The 19,038-nt window shown below is 38.0% G+C and overlaps 2 protein-coding genes across 4 annotated transcripts; both read right to left on the bottom strand.

The window, feature by feature from the left end:
• Nucleotides 1-79: 79 nt before the first annotated feature.
• Nucleotides 80-6,135, bottom strand: sb:cb1058 (uncharacterized protein LOC394209 homolog). Its single transcript, XM_036596369.1, has 3 exons — nt 6,006-6,135; nt 3,025-3,677; nt 80-1,200 (listed from the first exon to the last, which is right to left on the bottom strand). Exons 2-3 carry the CDS (start codon nt 3,649-3,651, stop codon nt 1,057-1,059), a joined length of 771 nt encoding a protein of 256 aa, XP_036452262.1. The 5' UTR covers nt 3,652-3,677; nt 6,006-6,135; the 3' UTR covers nt 80-1,056.
• A 4,553-nt stretch (nt 6,136-10,688) lies between these two features.
• b3gat3 (beta-1,3-glucuronyltransferase 3 (glucuronosyltransferase I)) lies at nt 10,689-18,277 on the bottom strand. Of its 3 annotated transcripts, XM_036597182.1 has the most exons (7): nt 18,211-18,227; nt 17,892-18,047; nt 17,466-17,610; nt 15,098-15,266; nt 14,616-14,967; nt 12,505-12,795; nt 10,689-12,386 (listed from the first exon to the last, which is right to left on the bottom strand). In XM_036597182.1, exons 3-7 carry the CDS (start codon nt 17,545-17,547, stop codon nt 12,288-12,290), a joined length of 993 nt encoding a protein of 330 aa, XP_036453075.1. In that variant the 5' UTR covers nt 17,548-17,610; nt 17,892-18,047; nt 18,211-18,227; the 3' UTR covers nt 10,689-12,287. The 3 variants fall into 3 exon arrangements, with proteins under 3 accessions (XP_036453075.1, XP_036453074.1, XP_036453076.1); XM_036597181.1 differs by having other exon boundaries at nt 17,892-18,277; XM_036597183.1 differs by having other exon boundaries at nt 17,466-18,277.
• Nucleotides 18,278-19,038: the final 761 nt, after the last annotated feature.

The raw sequence follows: 19,038 nt of genomic DNA on the forward strand, positions 1-19,038 counted from the left end.
ATATAGATCTAGGTTATTTTAATAAAATATACTTAGGGTTGTTTTATTTACATGCATTCAAAAAATGATCTTGCAAATATTGATTGTAATGTCTCATGTTTCATTTCTCTTTATTACACAACTTGGAAAGAATGATATTATGTTGAAAAGGAAACTTTGAATTGACACATTAAAATAATAAAAATAATTATAAAAAAAGTTTCCATTGCCTTTTCCTAATTCTTAAAATTGAAAGAAAAAATAAACAAACAGACCCTTACGTAGAACTCTTGACCACCTATGCTTTTGATCAGAAACTATTTTCTTAAGATGTATTAATTCTTTACACATATTTTGTGATCAATACAGATAGCTCAATCAGCTGGCTCAGTCATACACTTCATGGCCAAAAAGATACTAATTAATGTAATGAAGAGGGTTCTGAAAAAAAAAGTTAAGTTGAGCTCCCAGTGTTGGAGATTTCAGAAAAGCCAAAGCCCTCTGTCTCCATTATTCTGTTCCCAGCTCTTCTGTTTCATAACATTTGGAAGAAGTCCTAAAACGCTCCAGTAGGTGGTGTGAGGGGGTACATGTTCTCTAGGCCAAAGGCCTTGTGTTTATGTAGGCAGGAACAGTGTGTTAGTTCATTTTGCCCCCAGTCAGCACTACATGTAAGGCAAAAGCCAAGTATTCAAAAGTAAGCATTTTAACCTTGCTTTCTCAGGCTCCGCAATGCAAACCGTCCTAAAACAAGATCAGCACTGAACTCTGAATTTTACACAGTATAGGACCGTAAAAATAACAGATCGGTATAAATTATACAGTGGACATAAGATACATGTTTCCATTAGTGCAACTATAAACCCTGAGCTATACAGCAGACTGTAAATGCTGTACAGTTTTATGATTAATAGTAATAAACCTGGATTACGTAACAGGGAATATATAAACAACTCAAATAAAAATACAGTTTGTCCCAAAATATTATAATAAATATTATATTGGAACACATTTTCAGTCAATTAATTACTAAAATGTAGATGTCATTTGCAAAACAAAGCAGTTTCTGATTCTATATTATCTGTACTCTGCCAGAGCAATGTTTTTGTTCATTGTGGATGTGGTCTGTGAGGATGAGGAGGAGGAGATGGGTGTGAGGGTCACGCTGTACAGGTTCGCAACAAAGGTCTCCCAGCCTCTACGGAGCGCTCTGTCAAAGGCCTGCAAGAGAAATGAGTTCTATTAGATATGTAGCAATCAGGCTGCAGTCCAAATAAACCACTTATTGTATGTAGATTAGACAGTATACACAGCATGCACTGGATTGCCAGTTTATTGGAAACACCACCTTCTACATGTGCCATATAGGTGCACATTGTACGTATACAGTTTCTGACTGTAGCTTATCGGTTGCTGCATAATTAATCAGCAACTAATTTATCTACTTCATCCATCCACCAAAAATTATTAGAATAAATGCAAACATACATTAATGCAGTAAAAAGCAACAAGAATTTCTTTTTTTCTAAAAGGTAGTTGGTCTTTTGAACAAAAAGAACAAAATTTTGGTTCCAGGTTTCTCCTGGGTGCCCCAGTCAGTGCATACATTTGTTACAATTAATACTGGGCTGCTAAGAGGAGAGGTTTAGAAATGGTTAAACAAAACACTGACACATAAAATCACTATGTATTGTATTAATGTTATTTGTATTTATTGTGTTTTTACTGCTCTTACTGCTTAATCAAATAGCTTTTTCTCAGGTGCCTAAAACTTTGGCACAGAACTGTATATACAGTATACACTATACTATATATAGCAGAATATGGATCAAAACTTTTCTGCAAAAGAACTACAGATGGTTTGCTGACTTTTCTGATGTTCGAATGCAATAGAAAGGCACACTGGAAACTCCATAAGATGAAATTAAATGCTGCTAAAGCAAAGAGAGGCTCAATTGATTCATTAATGTCCATATCTGAAATGTTACATTTCCTTTGATCCCTTTGATGTTTCCTGAGCTTATATCAGCACAAAACTGAAGAAACTGTTCAAGTTGATCAAATATATAGCTAAAAAGTTAAGTTTAATTCAGTCCTTTGGTCAAATTGGACTACTTTTAAACAAATCAATAGAAAATCCAAATTTGATTATGAATAAAAGTATGAAAATTACATGCAGTAAAAAGCTATTTTACTGTACAATATAGCTATACTATATTTCATCACTTTAGACCAATCAGAACACATTCTGTGGTGCTTTTCCTTATTCTACTAAATGTAGCTGTTGAACATGAAGGGGTTAACAGTTTTCAGGAAAGTAAAGCCCTTGAGTCAAGGTTGCTCAACATGAACAAAATTTTAAGAGAGAGATTATCTCCTTATGGCAGTCTCCTCCCTTTCCTCTTTATGTATACCCTGTAAACATAGAGACTGATTAAAAGGCTGGGAAGTGGAATCAACCCCCCTGGGAATGCCCAGTGAAACAAGGGGTGGAAGAGAGTTGGCAGAGGGGGGTCAACATGAAGGGACGAGTGTGAGGGGAAGCATGGAAAAATAAGAAGCAACCAGAAAAAACGGTGTGATCACATTTAACAGCAGGAAAAGGCCTACAGCTAAAGCTAGCAAAGGTATTTAGCTATAGTTATTAATGGACCTATTTTTAGCTGCATTTGGAACTTGCAAAGGAACTTTTGCCTCCATAAAAGCTCCTCATTATGAATGGATTACATCACCAGGAAGTTAAACTGCAACTACAGATGTACCTGTTCAAGGGCAACGTGTGCTTGAAGTTGGATAAGCTTTCTTTGACAATTCTTCTTATGCCAAGATTGAGTACAAATAAATACATGCCATGTTAAGTTCTCTACACTATCTGTATTTAATTTGATATTTCAAATACAGTATATAAGTAGTGGGTCATTTTGTACTAATCAGGTTGAATTATTAATTATATAACCAGGAACAGGCCACTCAAGAATGTGTGGTATGAGTTTAAGGAGCCAAACCCTTTGTTATCTTCCAAGTCATAAGCTCATGTTATCTCACCTTGCGATAACTCCTGAGTGTGCTCCTTTTCATGACCTTCATATTTTCTCCGCCTGTTTTCCCCTCCATCTCTCCTCTCTTCTTCTCCTCCATCTCCCTCTGTTTCTCCTTTCTTTCTGAGATGAGCGCCTGATCATCAGCTTCCTCTCTGATGGAGAAGTGGACCAGCATTGGTTCTGGAGCTCTGCTGGTGGATCCTGCTTCAGCTTTGGTTTCAGACTGCACGTCCGGGTTCTGATCCACAGCAGAAGCTCTCTCAGTCTCAGTTCCTTTGCTTTGGCTCTCCCTCTCCAGGCAGTTTTGCTCAGCCTTGGTCCTCCTGGAGCTTTTTCTGCTCCAGCGGCGACTCAGGCGGCTGGGCTTTCTCTGCAGCAGTGTGGCCCCGTCGTCTTCCATCATGCCCTGGTTGAAGTCAAAAATGCTATGCTCTTGTTCATCTGTGACTCCCTCCACGCTGCTCCTTTCTCCCACTGTGGTCTTTGTTGCTGGCTCTTTCCCTCTGGTCTCCGCCTCCTTCCCCAACTCAGCTTCCGTTTCATCTAAACGTCCATAGAATCCACTGGCCCGGTCCAAAAAAGGAGGAGAGCGAGGAGCCTTGTTCTTCTTGGAGCTCTTGCCAATCGTCATGGTCTTGAGGTTTTCTGTCTTGAGGACTGAGGGAGGAGAAAAGCAGGAAGAAGATAATAATTATAAGAAGATTGTAAGAAGAATAATTTATAAATTATGAATAATGTATTAATGTAGCCCCTTTTTAAAACAATTTTACAAAGTAACAAAGTTACCAATACAGATAGATAAATGAAAATACAGTGAAGTAAAATACCCTCAGAAAAAAAAGACAAATATATCAAATTTAACTGAATAGTAGACAGTCAAAGAAGGCACTGATGCTATTTATGTGTAATATTAAAGGGTCTATATCATGGAAAACCAAACTTCTTCACTTTTCTTAAATAGGAGTTTGATGTATTGTACAAATACTATTAATGATTCAAAACAAAGCTTTCACTCAGCACTCAATACAGTCCAAAACAAGGCTGCAAAAACAGCCTTTTTGAATTCACTGTTATTGTGATGTCATTAAAATCAAAACATTTACATATCTCCACCAATTCAGCCTACAGCAGTTTTGCTCTGCCTATTTACGCTGAAGTTATAAGGAGTGCTGAACAGAGCACATTTACATATATCAGTCATAAATGTGCAGTAACAAAAAGTAACCAGTTTAATTCTAAAGGATTAAGAGAGATTGGAAAATCATCATGTAAAAATTAATAATCACTGTTTTTGGTACACAAAACCACACAAACTTTATAAGCTAACCTCATGAAAATGATAGCATATGGGCCCTTTAATAAGTGTGCTATAAGATACTTTGTGCTAGGTGCTCTCAGGAAGAGCTTTGAGGTACTGAATTGCACAATTCAGCTTAAACTGAAACCTGTTTTGACTTTCAAGATGTGGAAGAAAAGAAGAAAATTAAGAAAAAAAATTAGGAATTCTAAAAAGTCAAACTGGTGATGAGTCTTACGTCAGAGATGTTCAGAGCACTGTAAGGGCTGAGGGTGCATATCTCTCATTCTCTTCTGCTTTGTGTGTTTATCTGTCACCTCATCACACTCAAACTGTCCAAAGTACAGTACATGCATGCGTGTTTGTTTGACGTATCGCCAAGTCTCTGCATCTCTCTATCAGTATCAGCGTGTCTCCTGTGCTGACTGATAAGACAAGCTCCAGCTTCACTTTGACTTTGACTCTGCCTGGTTGTGCTGGAACTGCAGCCGGTGCCAGGACAGCGTGTCACTCCGAAATAAAAATGTCACACAGTACTTTGAACAGCACTGACAACGTTGTAATGTCCCATCTGCACATCTGTATTGTACTGACACGTGTAAATATACAGCGTGTAAAACTGTCCTCTCCATGTGGCCAATCAATTTAGATCACATCTAAGATTGTGCTGCAAATTTGTGTATACTGTCATATCAAAACATTGTAACTTGTTTTTTCCCCATATGCAGAAACAATATCTATTTCTAAAATATATTTGAAATATATGCAAAATACTAAATAAACCTGTCACACAAATGTTTGTACAAATGTATATCACTCAAATATATGCAAATGCTGAATGTTCTAATATATGCTAAAATACAGATATATATTTAAACAGTAATGATTCAAGGAAAGCACACGATTGAAGTAAATACAAAATACAAGATGTAAGGAACTGTACTTGTATTTATACTACAGAATTGAATGGATAAAATGTTTTCAATGCAGTTTTCTTTCAAAATCTATTGAATTGAATTCTCTTCAATATATGTTCATTTTTTAAGAAAACATACCTTTAGACATATATAGATACAACTTTGAATATACATTTGTCATATATTTCTGTGCTGTACACCACATCCAAATATGTGTTGCCCTTTCATGACAAATGGACCAATAGAAATGTTGTTACATTAAGGCAAAATGGTGTTAAATTAATGTAAGATTTCATTACATTAACGTATTTCAAAGTTCTCCTGTAAAGATATGAATATATGATTGTTATGATGGCCACAATATGGTAACAGCTTTGCTATGCATTTGATACATGATATTTCACCTGCACATTGATCTGTGACATTGTTCAAATAACTGAACTGTTAATATTTAAACTGCTGTCTAGCTATTTGCCACTTATTACTTGCTGCAGGCCTATAAGTCTGAAGTTAAAGACATAGTTAAAGCCCTGATTTTACACTAATTTCATGTTGAATCCTGCGATCATAAGTCAAATTGTGATTCATTGAATTCAGATTCATTGTTCTACTTCAGTTTGAAAACATCTTGTTCTAAAAAAATAAAAGATCTGGAATATTGGAGTATAATAGAGAACATACAGTATTACCAATGTAAATTCAACCACAATTGTCATTAATATCTGTTAATGGTTTAGTTGTGTTAAGTGTTAGAGTAGAGAAGTGGCTCACCTGCGTGCGCGTCTGTAGGCTCAGCTTTTGCTCTCTGAGCCCCGTCCACCCTCAGCTCACCTCATACACACTCACACACTGTCGTCATGGACTCTGCCTGAACCTGTCGTCACTAAAACAAACACAATCACTCTCTCTCCCTCTCTTTCCATCTAGATAAGAAAAAAAACTTAATGTAGATGTAGATTATCTCCTGTAATCAAATGTGGATTTTTTTAATATAGAATATTTTTCTTACAAATATACTTCCTACACTTAGGAATAGAGTTCTTTGGCTTTTGTGTCTCTGTGAGGCTTGTGGCATGTTGCTTAAAGAGGACACTGTGACAAGAGATAAGGACTTGTTTATGCCCATCTCCAATCTATTCTACCAGACATGGTGGTAGCCGATGGTACAGGTGCTGGAACTGAGTATTGTCAACATAGTACAGCGGGGTGAAAGGCCTGACGGAGAGTGACTCTTGCTGACATGAATCTCACCAATGACACTTTGTTCCTGAATCAATTCAAGTCTGCATTATAATAGTTTCTATTTGTAATGATGAATCAGCAATTGTTTATGTAGAATGTCTATTTTACTTATAACGTGCAAGAAGCTGCAACTGCTTTGACCAAGTCTTCGTTAGATGGGGTAAGACACTCGCGGGTGCTCTCACCCCCACCAATCACTGTCTCTCTCTCTTGGTGAATTACCTAACAAGACAAAATGTTAGTATTAACACAGTGCAGTTACAAAATATACAACACATACAATACAATATCACAATACTTGAAGATATTGATATACATGATATGACTGGGGTGGTACTCTAAGGGTACATCTTCAGAACCTTTCATTAGGGAACGTAACTGCAGCATATTCCATTATATTTTTCCTGTGAGTTGCACTGACTAATTTATCTTGACTCCTGGTTTTTTATTTTCATTTTTAAAAAATTAAGTTATGAAAAGGTACAAATATTGGTCCATTAAGAGTAATTCCACCTTTATTTATTTATTTATTACTTTATTTATATTATAGCATAATTTAGCTGTTGAGATGTAAACAAAGTCAGAGTCAAAGTCAGGTTCAGAGTGGTTCACTGGTTCATTGTAGAGAAGCTTACAGACTTTCTTTACAGTGGTGGTGATATTTTACTTACTATCCTGAATAACGTACATGTCTTTAGAGTTTTTATACCGGATGTAATGCTGATGATAGTAAAATAGCAGTAAATCTGAAAAAAAAATTGTTTTCTTTGGGTACTAATTTGCCATACAACACCCTGCACATATCCACCATGAATGGATTTTAAAAACTATATTCTAAACTATATTCCAGTAAAACAATGTGGTGGATTTTTGTAATCACTTCATGTAATAACCTTCTGTGAGGTAGCTTTTAGAAGTGTTAAATGTTTACAGATGTCTGGTTCCTGTCACCACTGCTGAGAAGAATTCTGACTCAGGAAGTTTCCCTAGAACAAAGCATTTTGCATCAAACCTTTCTAAATGACTCTTACATCTTAACCATTAAATTATACTATTTTTTTCTTATACTGGTGGAAATCCCCTTTTAGGGCCATGTTGTACTTTCAAGGTTACATGTTGTACATTAGAGGTGTAAAATTACTTGGACTGTACCCTTTTTTCTGACAGGGTATTGTGCTGCACTACATCCAGTTAAACAGGACTAATTATGCTCTCACAATAACAATACATTGTCATATTGCCCACCCCGACTAACCAATCTTTCAGAATTCAGACACCATCCATGCGTCTGTAGAAAACAAAAACTGTAAGCACACACTGACAATAAGCTTGCAGTACCCTGACTCAGGAATGTTGTTAGAGAAACATTTAGACAGTATGAACTTACTATACTCAGCGAGGCGATGGCTTTCGTGGATGTCCCAGTTCTTAGAATGTCAACAAGTTTTGGGTAGGACCACGTTGCACCATCAAGTGTTTCCACCACAAAAGCCTCTTCGTTGCGCCACTATTAATGACAACTCGTGACCCAAAGCAGGAGACGGTTATTTGAGTACACATAACACACAAAACATAGTTGCATGCTTGCTCTGGTTAAATGTTTTCACAAAAGATATATTCCCAAAAGCTGGAGAGAGAGAGAAAGAGAGAAACAAGGAGACGTACTTTGATTCTTAAAGGAATTTTGGAAGGAAGTTTGAATGGGGAAAAATCTGACCCTTAACTCAAAGGTAGTGGATCAGCCAAGACATGTTAAGGATCTGAAGTTTAGGGTCTGAAGTTTTGTTCGCTTTGCAGTTGAGCTAGGAGGCTAATCTTGCTAGCAAGTAATGAAAGCCACCAATTAGCCAGCTTGGAAGAGCCTTCAGAGAATAATAACAATGTCTAGTAACCAAACTAATTTTGGTACATTTTTGTGTAGTTTTAGTTCAATTTAACTAGAATTAATTAAAGAATCATCATGCTTGTTGTATTTAAACTGTTATTTCATTGTTACATTTTAGCTGGAAACAAAACAGCTTTATCTAGAAACAAAACATCTGAAAATGCTCGATGGAACTTTTTTTTTCTATTCAGGATACAGCTAAGTTAGCTCTCCCATTGGTTAGGCCTTCAGGAGCTGGACAGAAGGCCTTACACATTAGACTAACTACCAAGATACTTAATTTTGAGAAAATAAAACAAAAAATGTCACTTTCGGCCTTTTAGTAAGTCCTAGATACCTCACTGAGTGCAAAAAGTGAGCCTAAACAGGTTTCAGTCAGATGTTAGAAATGGACAACAGTGGGAGCTCTATGCCAGGGGTCTTTACTGAAGTTTACTTTAAAACTGCAATATTAAGGTAAAATATGTTAATGTCTGTTACAAGCCTCAAATAGAAACATGGAATATCTTTTACAAACTTTAAAATGTTTAAAAGCTTGTGTTTATTCTAGAAACATCAAAACTGTTTGTGTGCACCAGCATTGTTAGCTTAGTGCTAAGATACAATTCAAAATCCCATACGGGCACTAGCAGAAATTAGCATTAACAAAGAGGTGGGCTTTTTCATTTCTGACATTTATGGGCCAAAATGAAGGCCTAACTCTACTTGTTATGGTTCACCACTGCAGTTTCCATTGAGCCATTGTACAAACTGCATGGCTACACCATCACAGTCTTTTATGTATAAAAATGGACAAAAGTATGGATAAAATTCAAGCTTTACATTGCTGCCACTGCCATTTCTAGGTACACAATGCACTGCTGTCTACTTAACTCAATTTTAACTGTTAGCAACAATAGCCTTGTAATTAAAGAAGCTTTGTAAACCAAAGCAAACATTGTACAACAAACATGCCTTGGCTGATTAAGTACATTTAAGGTGGGGGGGTGGTGGTGTTAATTTTTCACCATACTATTCTTTTTATATACTGGAAGCCATCTCTTGGTCTCTTGCACATAAATTGACTCCTCCCTCTGATCCCCAAACCTCTGAAAATGAATGCAAAACATGTATCTTCATTAAATGAGCCAATTAGAGAGTTAGAGATGGAGTGGCAAATGGAAGGAATGTGCTTTATCCCCGGAAATGGTAGGTGTGCCATACAACAAACAAAGAGTGAATGGTATCAACAGGCCAGTCCATGATACTGTTCCTATGAGTAATCTTGCATGCAAAAGACTCATAGCAGTTTCTAAGTGTTCTTCCACCCCCCTCAGCCTTTACCAACCAAGGATCATCAGGCAGTATTTGTGTGAGCAACAGAAGCAGCTGTTTTGCAGCTGTGCATGTCAGTACGTGTGCTACTGTGTGTGTGGCTGTGAGGAGATCAGCACATATGGAGGTTGAGATGTGGTTATGAGTCATTAAGATGGGTGTGTTGCCTGTGTTCCTTATTTCCTGTGGTCAACTGGGCCATAACTCACCTAGCAACACCGCTATAGTGATCCAGTGCTGATGAATAAGTGAGCACCGGCAGTCCATACAAGGCCATGATGAGTTCAACTAACAGAAGGATATGTCAGTCAAAAAATAACAACTAAAGACCAGACGTTCTGTTGGGTAATACAGATGGAAATACAGAAAACACAAGCACCCCAAACATTTTTGATGTTCTATGACCTCTGGGAGATTTAATAATGTTCCCTCTTCATTCACACTGTTCTAGGATGCTATAAACACACACACACATTAGTTCATTCCCAAGGTGTTTGATGGGATGCTTTACACCACTCCATCCGCTGCTTGGCATTGTGGTTGGTGATGTAAAGTCTGCATGCAGCTGCTTGGCTATGGAAACCCATGCCATGAAGCTTCCGGCAGACAGTTCTTGTGTTGATGTTAAAGCCAAAGGACGTTTGGAACTCTGCAGTTACTGAGTCAGCAGAGCATTTGTGTGTGTGTGTGTGTGTGTGTGTGTGTGTGTGTGTGTGTGTGTGTGTGTGTGTGTATATACACATGTATACAACTGTGAGGAGGATGTGCACTTGATTTCACAGAATAAATCAACTCTTCTACCTGCTTCATATGGTTTAACATTTTTTTTAAACAACTGCCATTCTCAATGAGATTTTCCCTCTATTGAAAGCCTTAGGAAATGTTAGTCATTACTTGTTCCCCCAAGGCCTATGATATACTAAGCTTTAGAATTGCTGTACACAATGACTAACAGAGAGCACTGACAAAAGACACTCTACGTCACAGTAGTCTAGAAAACAGAATACTGACGCTTGTGTAAAACATCTCTTTTATTCTAAGGCATTTTTCAAAGAATTCTATAACATCACACCAACAGGTGGATGTAACAATACCAATATGAAGTACAAGACAAACATATAAAGGCATGAGGCACATACAGACAGCTACTTATATTCTACAGAGTACAGAGTGTTATGGAAGATAAATATATATGAAACTGCATTCATACACACACTGACCTATAAATACATACAACCAATCATAATAACCCAACACATACAATATTCATGATATACAGCCAACAGGAAAGAACGCTGCCACATCAGGGAAAAGACACATGTATAAAAAAAATGTGGTGAAATTTCATGGCATGGACCAGGCCTTCTTCTCCTGTGCACTTGCTCCATTTAGTTCCACAGTGACATAATGACAAAAATCAAATCTAGATCCAGATATCATTGCAGAACTCCTGATCACACAAACTGAGACTACACTATAAAACTTCACACTTGTAAACATTTACTGTTCTTTTCAGATATAAATAACACCAGTCTACAGTATATACAACTGAAATGCAATCTCAGTTACAATAAGTATACAACACGCATCTTATGTCACATTATTTTTGTATGTTATTTCCCTTTTTTCATGCCTTCCTCTAAAGATTATGTAAATTTAATATTGTATTACATACACTATGTTTATAATGCATAGATTTATTTTTGCACTGTAGTGTGTCAGATTTTCAGTAGGGTACCATTCTTCCATTCATATTCAGTCCAGTGTGTTTGCGGCAGGGGAAACATGTATGAAACATAGTACTTGTCATAATACTAGATCAGAGCTCATTGTTTACTGTCTTCAAGTCTTTTAAGACCATTTCAGATGTAATTAAATCATAAAAGGTACATTCAGTTTGATTCAGGAGTCGCTTCATTATTCATCAATACTGATTGTTGCAAACACAACAAGACTGACATTTCAGACCAATGTGGTGGTCCATAGTATTTCTGACACTCTAGGACTAAAATGATCTTAGTCAATAAGATTAAGGACTTAATGTTGTTTTCTAATTTCACTAAACACTGTCAGAAAAAGGGTACTGTGGGTACATTTGTTTTCAAAGAAAGTAAATGTTGCCTACATGTAGGTACAACAATGGTCTTAAGGTCCTATTATGTATCTTAAATGAGTTTTAAAGGTTCCCTACATTCCTCTTCCCAGGGGAAAGGTACATACCTTTTCATAACCTAACATACATTTCATAACCTAACATACATAAAAGGTACATACCTTTTCATAACCTAACATTTTCCAGAATAATAAAATAAAAGCCTGAGTCAAGACAGAGTGGAGATAATGCAACATAAAAAATAATTTCCATTTATATGGGACTTTTTTTTTTATAGTTCCCAAAGTAAAAGTACTGAAGACATACCCTTAGGGGTTCCACCCCACTGACAGTTTATTACCTTTTTTCTGAGACTGTACACCTGAAAATGCGCTAAACGTTTTAACAATGAAGAATTATTTAAACATGGCAATATGGCAAATCTCTTAGTTGTATTCTCATTTTAGCAGTCTGGAAGAAGATCTGTGTGTATGTGTGCATGCTTCTGGAGGGGATGGACTCACACCTCCACGTTGGGATCTGATCCTAGACCCTGCTTTATGAGAGCCTCCTCCCTCTTCATCTTTGGCTTTTCAGTGCGAGTATGCCACACCAGCACCTGACGGGAAAACAAAACAAAACAGAAGAAATTTAAATACACATTACACCAGTTTTATCACAGTATTACAAACTAAAACAATGTAAACTAAACAACAGACTGACCAGCCAGGGCCTACCTTATTGCACATGTCAGCTTTGGGCTCCAGCTCCTCCATGGTAACCATGTTTTGCAGGAAGCTGCTTTCCAGGAAGCCAATCTGCGCATCACCATCGAACCGAGCTTCAGGGTTGTCCAGTACCAGTTTTAGGGAGACAGCAAAGCCAGCCATGTCGATCGGAAAGGGGCGACTGGGACGCCATCCAGTGTGGAACCGAACTACTTTCCCGTTCTCCACAACAGGCCTCTCAAACTTCATCCCCCCGACCAGTCCCACTGGCCAAACGGAGACCTTCTGAGTGTATCGCATCTGAGACAAATTCATATTTGGAAAGAAAGCATTGAGTAATATATATCAGCAATGTTTAGAAACATTGCCAACTACTTTGAGCTTAAGCTCTGAAATGCAATGATGCACAGTGGAAATGTGTATCATGGTCTGACAAGTCAACCTTTCAGAAGACAAGGACGGGCCAAAGAAGGGCCAAAGAATAAAATGACCATCTACATTGTAACCAGAATGAAGTTCAAAAGCCGAGTCTGTTATAGTATGGGGATGTGCCCACGGAATGGGTAACTTGCACATCTGTGAAAGATAACGCTAAAAGACATATACACATTTTGGAACCACGTATGCTGCCTTCAGGATCTTTTTCAGAGACATCCATGCTTATTTCAACATGACTAAGCAGAGTCACATTCTGCAGGTGTTACTACAGCTTAGCTGTGTAATTAGAGTGTGCGTGTCTGACTGGCCTTCTGGCCTACTTGAAAATGGTGGATTATGAAGCACAAAATACGATAACGAGCGGTTGTAGAGCTGAAGACCTGTATAGTAAAGGATGGCCAAAAATTCACTTTCAAAACTGGATCTGGTGTCTTCAGTCTCTAAATAAACGAAAGTGTTGTTAAAAGGAGAAAGGCCATGTAGCATAGTGGTGAATATACTCCTGTCTCAGCTTTTTGGGACCTGTTTCAGGCATCAAATTTAGGATTAAGTTTAAAAAAACAAAAAAAAAAAACCAATTTGTGATCCAGATTTCAACGTGTGACAAGCTATACGAAGTTGTTTCACATCTGGCCCATGGGCCAGCAGTTTCAGCCCTGCCTTATGGTTTTAATGTATTCAAATTTATTTCCATAGCTGAGGGGAATTGGGTTTCATTGTTAATTCAGTACTTTTCCTCTTTTTAATCGAAATTTTACATTTATTCGGTTTAATGGCCAAATACATAACACTTTTACCATTTTTAAGTGGCTACACAGAAATACAAATTATTTCATAAAAGGTGTACAACATACACTCTCAAAGCACTTTATTTGGAACACCTGTACACTAATCGTGTGGAAGCAGTGGGTATCATGCAGATATGGGTCAGCAGCTTCAGGTAATGTTCACATCAACCATCAGAATGGGGAAAAAATGTGATTGCTGTGATTTTGACCACGGCATAATTGATTGTGCCAGACGGGCTGATCTGAGTATTTCTATAATTGCTAATCTCCTGGGATTTTCATACACAACAGCCTTAGAGAGTTTACTCCGAATGGTGCAGTAAAGAAAAAACATCCAGTAAGGGCAGTTCTGTGGACAGAAATGTCTTGTTGATGAGAGAGGCCAATGAAGAATGACCAGACTGGTTCAAGTTGACAGAAAGGCTATGGTAACTCAGATAACCGCTCTGTACGATTGTGATGGCAGAAAGCATCTCAGAACGTACAACACAGCGAACCTTGAGGCGGATGGGGTACAACAGCAGAAGACGACATTGGGTTCCACTTCTGTCAGCCAAGAACAGACAGCTGAGACTGCTCTGGGCACAAGCTTACCAAAACTGGACAGCTGACTAGACTAGAAAAACGTTGCCTGGTCTGATAAATCTCGATTTCTGCTGAGGCAAACAGATGGTAGGATCAGAATTGGCACCAACAGGATGAATGCATGGACCCAACCTGTGTGAATAGTCCAGACTGGTGGAGGTGCTGTAATGGTGTAGGGAAAGTTTTCTTGGCACACCCATTAATAGCAATCAAACAATGCTTGAATGCTGAGTGTCTATCTGCATGTCACACAGAATATACCTCCGTATGATAGTTAAATGAAGATAGAACAAACTTAGACTCACTCACCTCTTCAAAGAGCTGCAGGCTGTATGTGTTGTCATCATCAGCAAAATACACAACAGCGTTCTCAACGGTCTGTCCCTTCCCCCCAGCTGCAGCAGCCATCTCCCTGAGCCAGCGCAGGCCCTCATTCCTCTGCTCAGCTCCTCGAGGCTTCAGCCAGGTGGGGTCACCCTCCTGGAGTTTCCTCTCTTTAGGGGTTAGCATGTGGAGGTGGGTGTAAGTCAGACCAGAGGCAGCAAGAAAGTCTCTGACTAAAGGCGTCTTGTGTGGAGCATCCTCCACCAGGATCCAGTGAAGCTGAGGAACATGCAGAAAAGTCTGGGACAAACGAGTGAGCTCAGCCTTCTGCACCAGTCTGGAACAGGAAGAGGAATGAACACAGAAAAAGAAAACAGTTTGTTCAGAAAATAAATGAAAAAACTAATAATTGTATCACCACACTGTACGGATGTCAACAATTCCTTTTTTAACATAGACTTTCATACCTTGCATAGGTAGGCGTTATTACATAGATGGTAGGCAGACTAGTTTTCTTGGAGGCCTTTGTTGGTTCTGACTTTCTCATTTGTTCCTGTAACTTGTGCAGCTCACCCCTCAATTGAGAGATGGTTCGATCTTTAGGCAAGTCATGTTCTCTACAGTCACAGCGCTGACCTAGAAAAAAAGTGTCAAAATCTGTGAATGATTTCATAGAAATACACATACACAATACAGCACAGTGCAAAAGTCAGAGATGACAATGTGTATATAACTGAAAATTACAGAACAAAAGCCTTAACAACTAAATATTGCCTTTATTACAACTTTCAGGAGACTGCAGGGACATTTTTCCACACCTCCAAAGTTCAGTCTTTAAAGTTGGTCTACCAGATCTTTCACAGTTGTTAGGCATCCCATTTTCTTGATAATATTTTAAACTCCAGTTTTTCCACTTACTGTCCTTAAGACTTTCTTCTCACTTCATTTTTCAATTGGATTATCTTATATCTAGTCTCCTCAGAAACATCTCCTAAATAATTTGTACTTAATGGCTGTGTTGACTGTAAATTAAATAAATGAAGGGTGGTCTCTTTACAGACATCTGCTCACTCAACATTTCTTCATTATTAACAGGAGGTCCCCACCTTTAGAGCAGTAATAGCCTCTGCCCTTCTGGGAAGGCTTTACACTAGATGTTGGAACTTTGCTGTGAGGATTTGATTACATTCAGCCACAAGACCTTTAGTGTTGTTGGATGTTGGAAAGATGTTGGATGGTGCTTCATCACTCAAAAGAACACAGTTCCTGTTTTTGAGGATTTGTATTTAACTCAAAAGTAATAAAAATTACTTTCACTCAATTACATTTACAAAAAACATATAAATACTGTAACTCCTTACATTTTCATGTTGACCTTCAAAGTACTTGTTATAAACCTCAAAGGCCAGGAGACTCTTCACATGAAATGTTCTGTCTAATATTTGTTTTTCACATTTAAAATGTATCTGCCCATTACGATGCTAATTAATGTTTGTGCAAGGACGGGTACCACACATTATTCTCTGTACCACACACAGAGTTTGTTAAAAGGGTTAATATACATCAGAAAAAATGAACAGAAACATGCCATGACTCAATTTTAATGTGTTAAAACATTTTATTTTTACTTTTTGACTCCATAATTTCACTTTTAATAGAGTACTGTTGTGATACAGTACTTATACTTTTTCTTAAAAACCGTCTCTCTGTACTTTTTCGATGACTGGGCATTGAGGATGGTGATTTTAGGCTCATGTGCAGCTGTTCCAGAGCATCCCATTCTATTGACAATGCTTTTCTTTGGAGATTAAACGAGCTCTGCTTTCATTTTCTCTCTTTTAGCATACGAATCGATGAGCTTGGCTTTCATTGGCCCAGAGTGCAACAAGGCTCTTGGTTTCAGGATAACTCCCATCTTGTGTTCCTTATTTATTTTCTCATCTACTAGAGAGCACTTGGCAGATGCATTTCTGCTTACATACTGGTATGTACAAAATGTACAAAACACTTTCATTTACACTTGTGTTGAATGTGTTCAAGAACTGTGTCCACTTCTAAACGTGGTTTAAGTGATCAGAGATGATCACAATATGTCTTGGGTGTGTTTGCAGTCAAGAGAAATCCGAACATGATTGGATCACGAAAAAGCATGTTCATACAAGATGTAAACAGCCTTTTATTGTGCTGCACTAAGGACAATTCAACATAACTAATTTTGCTCTCTTCGCAATGAAACATGCAGCTGGTCAGTTTTTAAGTACTCCTGATTAGGCTCAGAAAAGAGTATTGTAGCACAGTTCATCATGATATGATAAAATACTGTCATACTGCCCAGCCCTACTCTGGGAACATAGTGTAGTTAGGGTTGCCACCTCAGCCAAATAAAACTGCTGGACACTCGATCAGTGGCTTGATTATTTGCTAAATTCAGTGGTTGGGTCAATATGCTTACAGTGCATTCTAAGGTGGGTGTCAGCTCAGCTACAGAGCCTAATCTTCTCAGTTATGTTGCTGAGCTGCCTAGTGCCTAAAAATGTCACCAGCAGTTCACATTTCCCAAACACTTGTCCCTACACTGAGGGTAATCTGAACTAATCAAACCCATTCTTTGTTTACAGATGGTGTGAGTGGATAAAAAAAAGCTGTTCATAAGAAATACCAACATGTGGAAATGCTTGGATTCCTGACCAGGAATGGAATTATTATTTTTTTCCTGGATATTCAACCTAAAACCAGGGCAATCCAGGAAAATCCTTTATGGGTGCCAAACCTAAGTGTAGTTAAAACATGGAGTGAAATGTGAGATGCAGGTGCAGTGAGATGTACCAGTCTTACCTAACTGCATCAGTGCATAGACGAGCCCCATCAGAGACACCATGAAGTAGAGCAGGAACACAGTCTTAAGTTTGAGCTTCATTTTTGCGGGTGAACTGTTGACTTAATGCTGAGAACACTGATGAGACTGGTGAGACTGAGGAGGCTGGTGAGAGAGCGCAGAGATTTCTTTTGAGTGACTCTGGATTACTGGGAGCGTCCCAAAGCAAAGCATGATGACATGACGACCAGCTTCAATGTCATAAACACGGCAATATTTTCAACTTAAATATGCGACCAAGCCAGCTAGAATAACAGAAACGGTTAACTTGTGGTTTCCAGAGAGGGAGCCGTGCGAGCTATCACAGCTGTGACAGTGCTAACAGTGAGTCTACTGACAAACAACTGGCGGTCACCGACACGTCCTAACGCAACGTTACCGTTTACCTCCTCAAACCAGTCCAGACAGTGTAATAAGCTCCTCCAGTTCTTCTTCATTGTGTGCAAAATCAGCCATTAAGCGCCGAGACTGTCACTGCAGCAGAATCAGCTCCTACGGAGCGCCAGCGTTTTCCGCCGTGGAGCAACATTCATTACATTCCCCTAAACGAGAGACGACACGTTGTAGTTCCGCCAGAGGTGAAAAAACAGTCGTGGAGAGAAACTGTACTTCAAGGGAAATTCCATCGACTTTTCAAAAATATCTGCATATTTCAATCGTTCTTTGGTGTGATATGATGCACTGAAGAGATATTTAGCTACTCACTCTGATGTCTTTAAAGTGGAGGTGAAAAGAACCAGAGGTCACTAACGCTACGTCTAATTACAACACACAGCCGTTTTATTTACTGTCCAGAAGACCAGTATTGCTACACGTGTCTTCTGGGTTTCATAAGTAGTGTTAAACGTTCTCTACCATTACACATCAGACCACTGACACCTATGACCTATAAATCAATGTGATTCCCTTTCAATCGAAGTTTGGTTACTGTGACAAAATCTTACCAAAAGAAAAGTATATTGAGCCAAAAATATAGTTGAGTAAAAGTCGTAAAGTGTCTATATTGAAAAATGCTCATGTAAAAGCAAGAAGTAAATGCTTAGACAAGTTTTCTTTGTTGTGGTGGTGTTTGGAAACTAATAGGTGGTAATGGTCCTAGTTTGGGCCGTTTCATATTGCATTGACATGAAGTTGGCTGGATGTTCTAATAAAAAAGAATAAAAAATACGAGTGAAGTTGTCTGATTGCTAAAAGGAAAATAAAAAAGAGAAAAAATTACTGAGCTGTGACATTTGTAAAGAGTACATTGAAGGTCTAAATAAAAATGTAGTTTTTTTTTTGTTCTTTTTCTCTTTGAGTAAGAGTACAAGTATTTAAGTTGAAAAATTAAATAAACTAATAAATAGTTAAAGTGGAAATGAACCTTCCAACATAATACTTATGACAATAAGTTCTGACACCATGAACTTTCTAAAGGGTTTTTCTAAAGGTAATTTTTCTACTTCATGTGGATTTATGTACCAATAACCTAATTCATTTTTATCTTTTCCAGCCTCTCTTTATTCCTTAGCATTTAAGAGGCTGTTTTTAACT

The sequence above is a fragment of the Colossoma macropomum genome, unplaced genomic scaffold (genome assembly GCF_904425465.1).
Source record: "Colossoma macropomum unplaced genomic scaffold, Colossoma_macropomum, whole genome shotgun sequence".
Lineage (NCBI taxonomy): Eukaryota > Metazoa > Chordata > Actinopteri > Characiformes > Serrasalmidae > Colossoma > Colossoma macropomum.

What these genes read in the sequence shown, in the direction of transcription:
- sb:cb1058 (XM_036596369.1), bottom strand. Translation starts at nt 3,651, where the DNA reads ATGACGATTGGCAAGAGCTCCAAGAAGAACAAGGCTCCTCGCTCTCCT. An exon ending in CACTCAGGAGTTATCGCAAG is followed by an intron (nt 1,201 to 3,024) that starts GTGAGATAACAT and finishes TTTCTCTTGCAG; the next exon opens with GCCTTTGACAGAGCGCTCCG.
- b3gat3 (XM_036597181.1), bottom strand. Translation starts at nt 17,547, where the DNA reads ATGAAGCTCAAACTTAAGACTGTGTTCCTGCTCTACTTCATGGTGTCT. An exon ending in CTATGCACTGATGCAGTTAG is followed by an intron (nt 15,267 to 17,465) that starts GTAAGACTGGTA and finishes CTTTTTTTCTAG; the next exon opens with GTCAGCGCTGTGACTGTAGA. An exon ending in GCCTGCAGCTCTTTGAAGAG is followed by an intron (nt 12,796 to 14,615) that starts GTGAGTGAGTCT and finishes AATTTGTCTCAG; the next exon opens with ATGCGATACACTCAGAAGGT.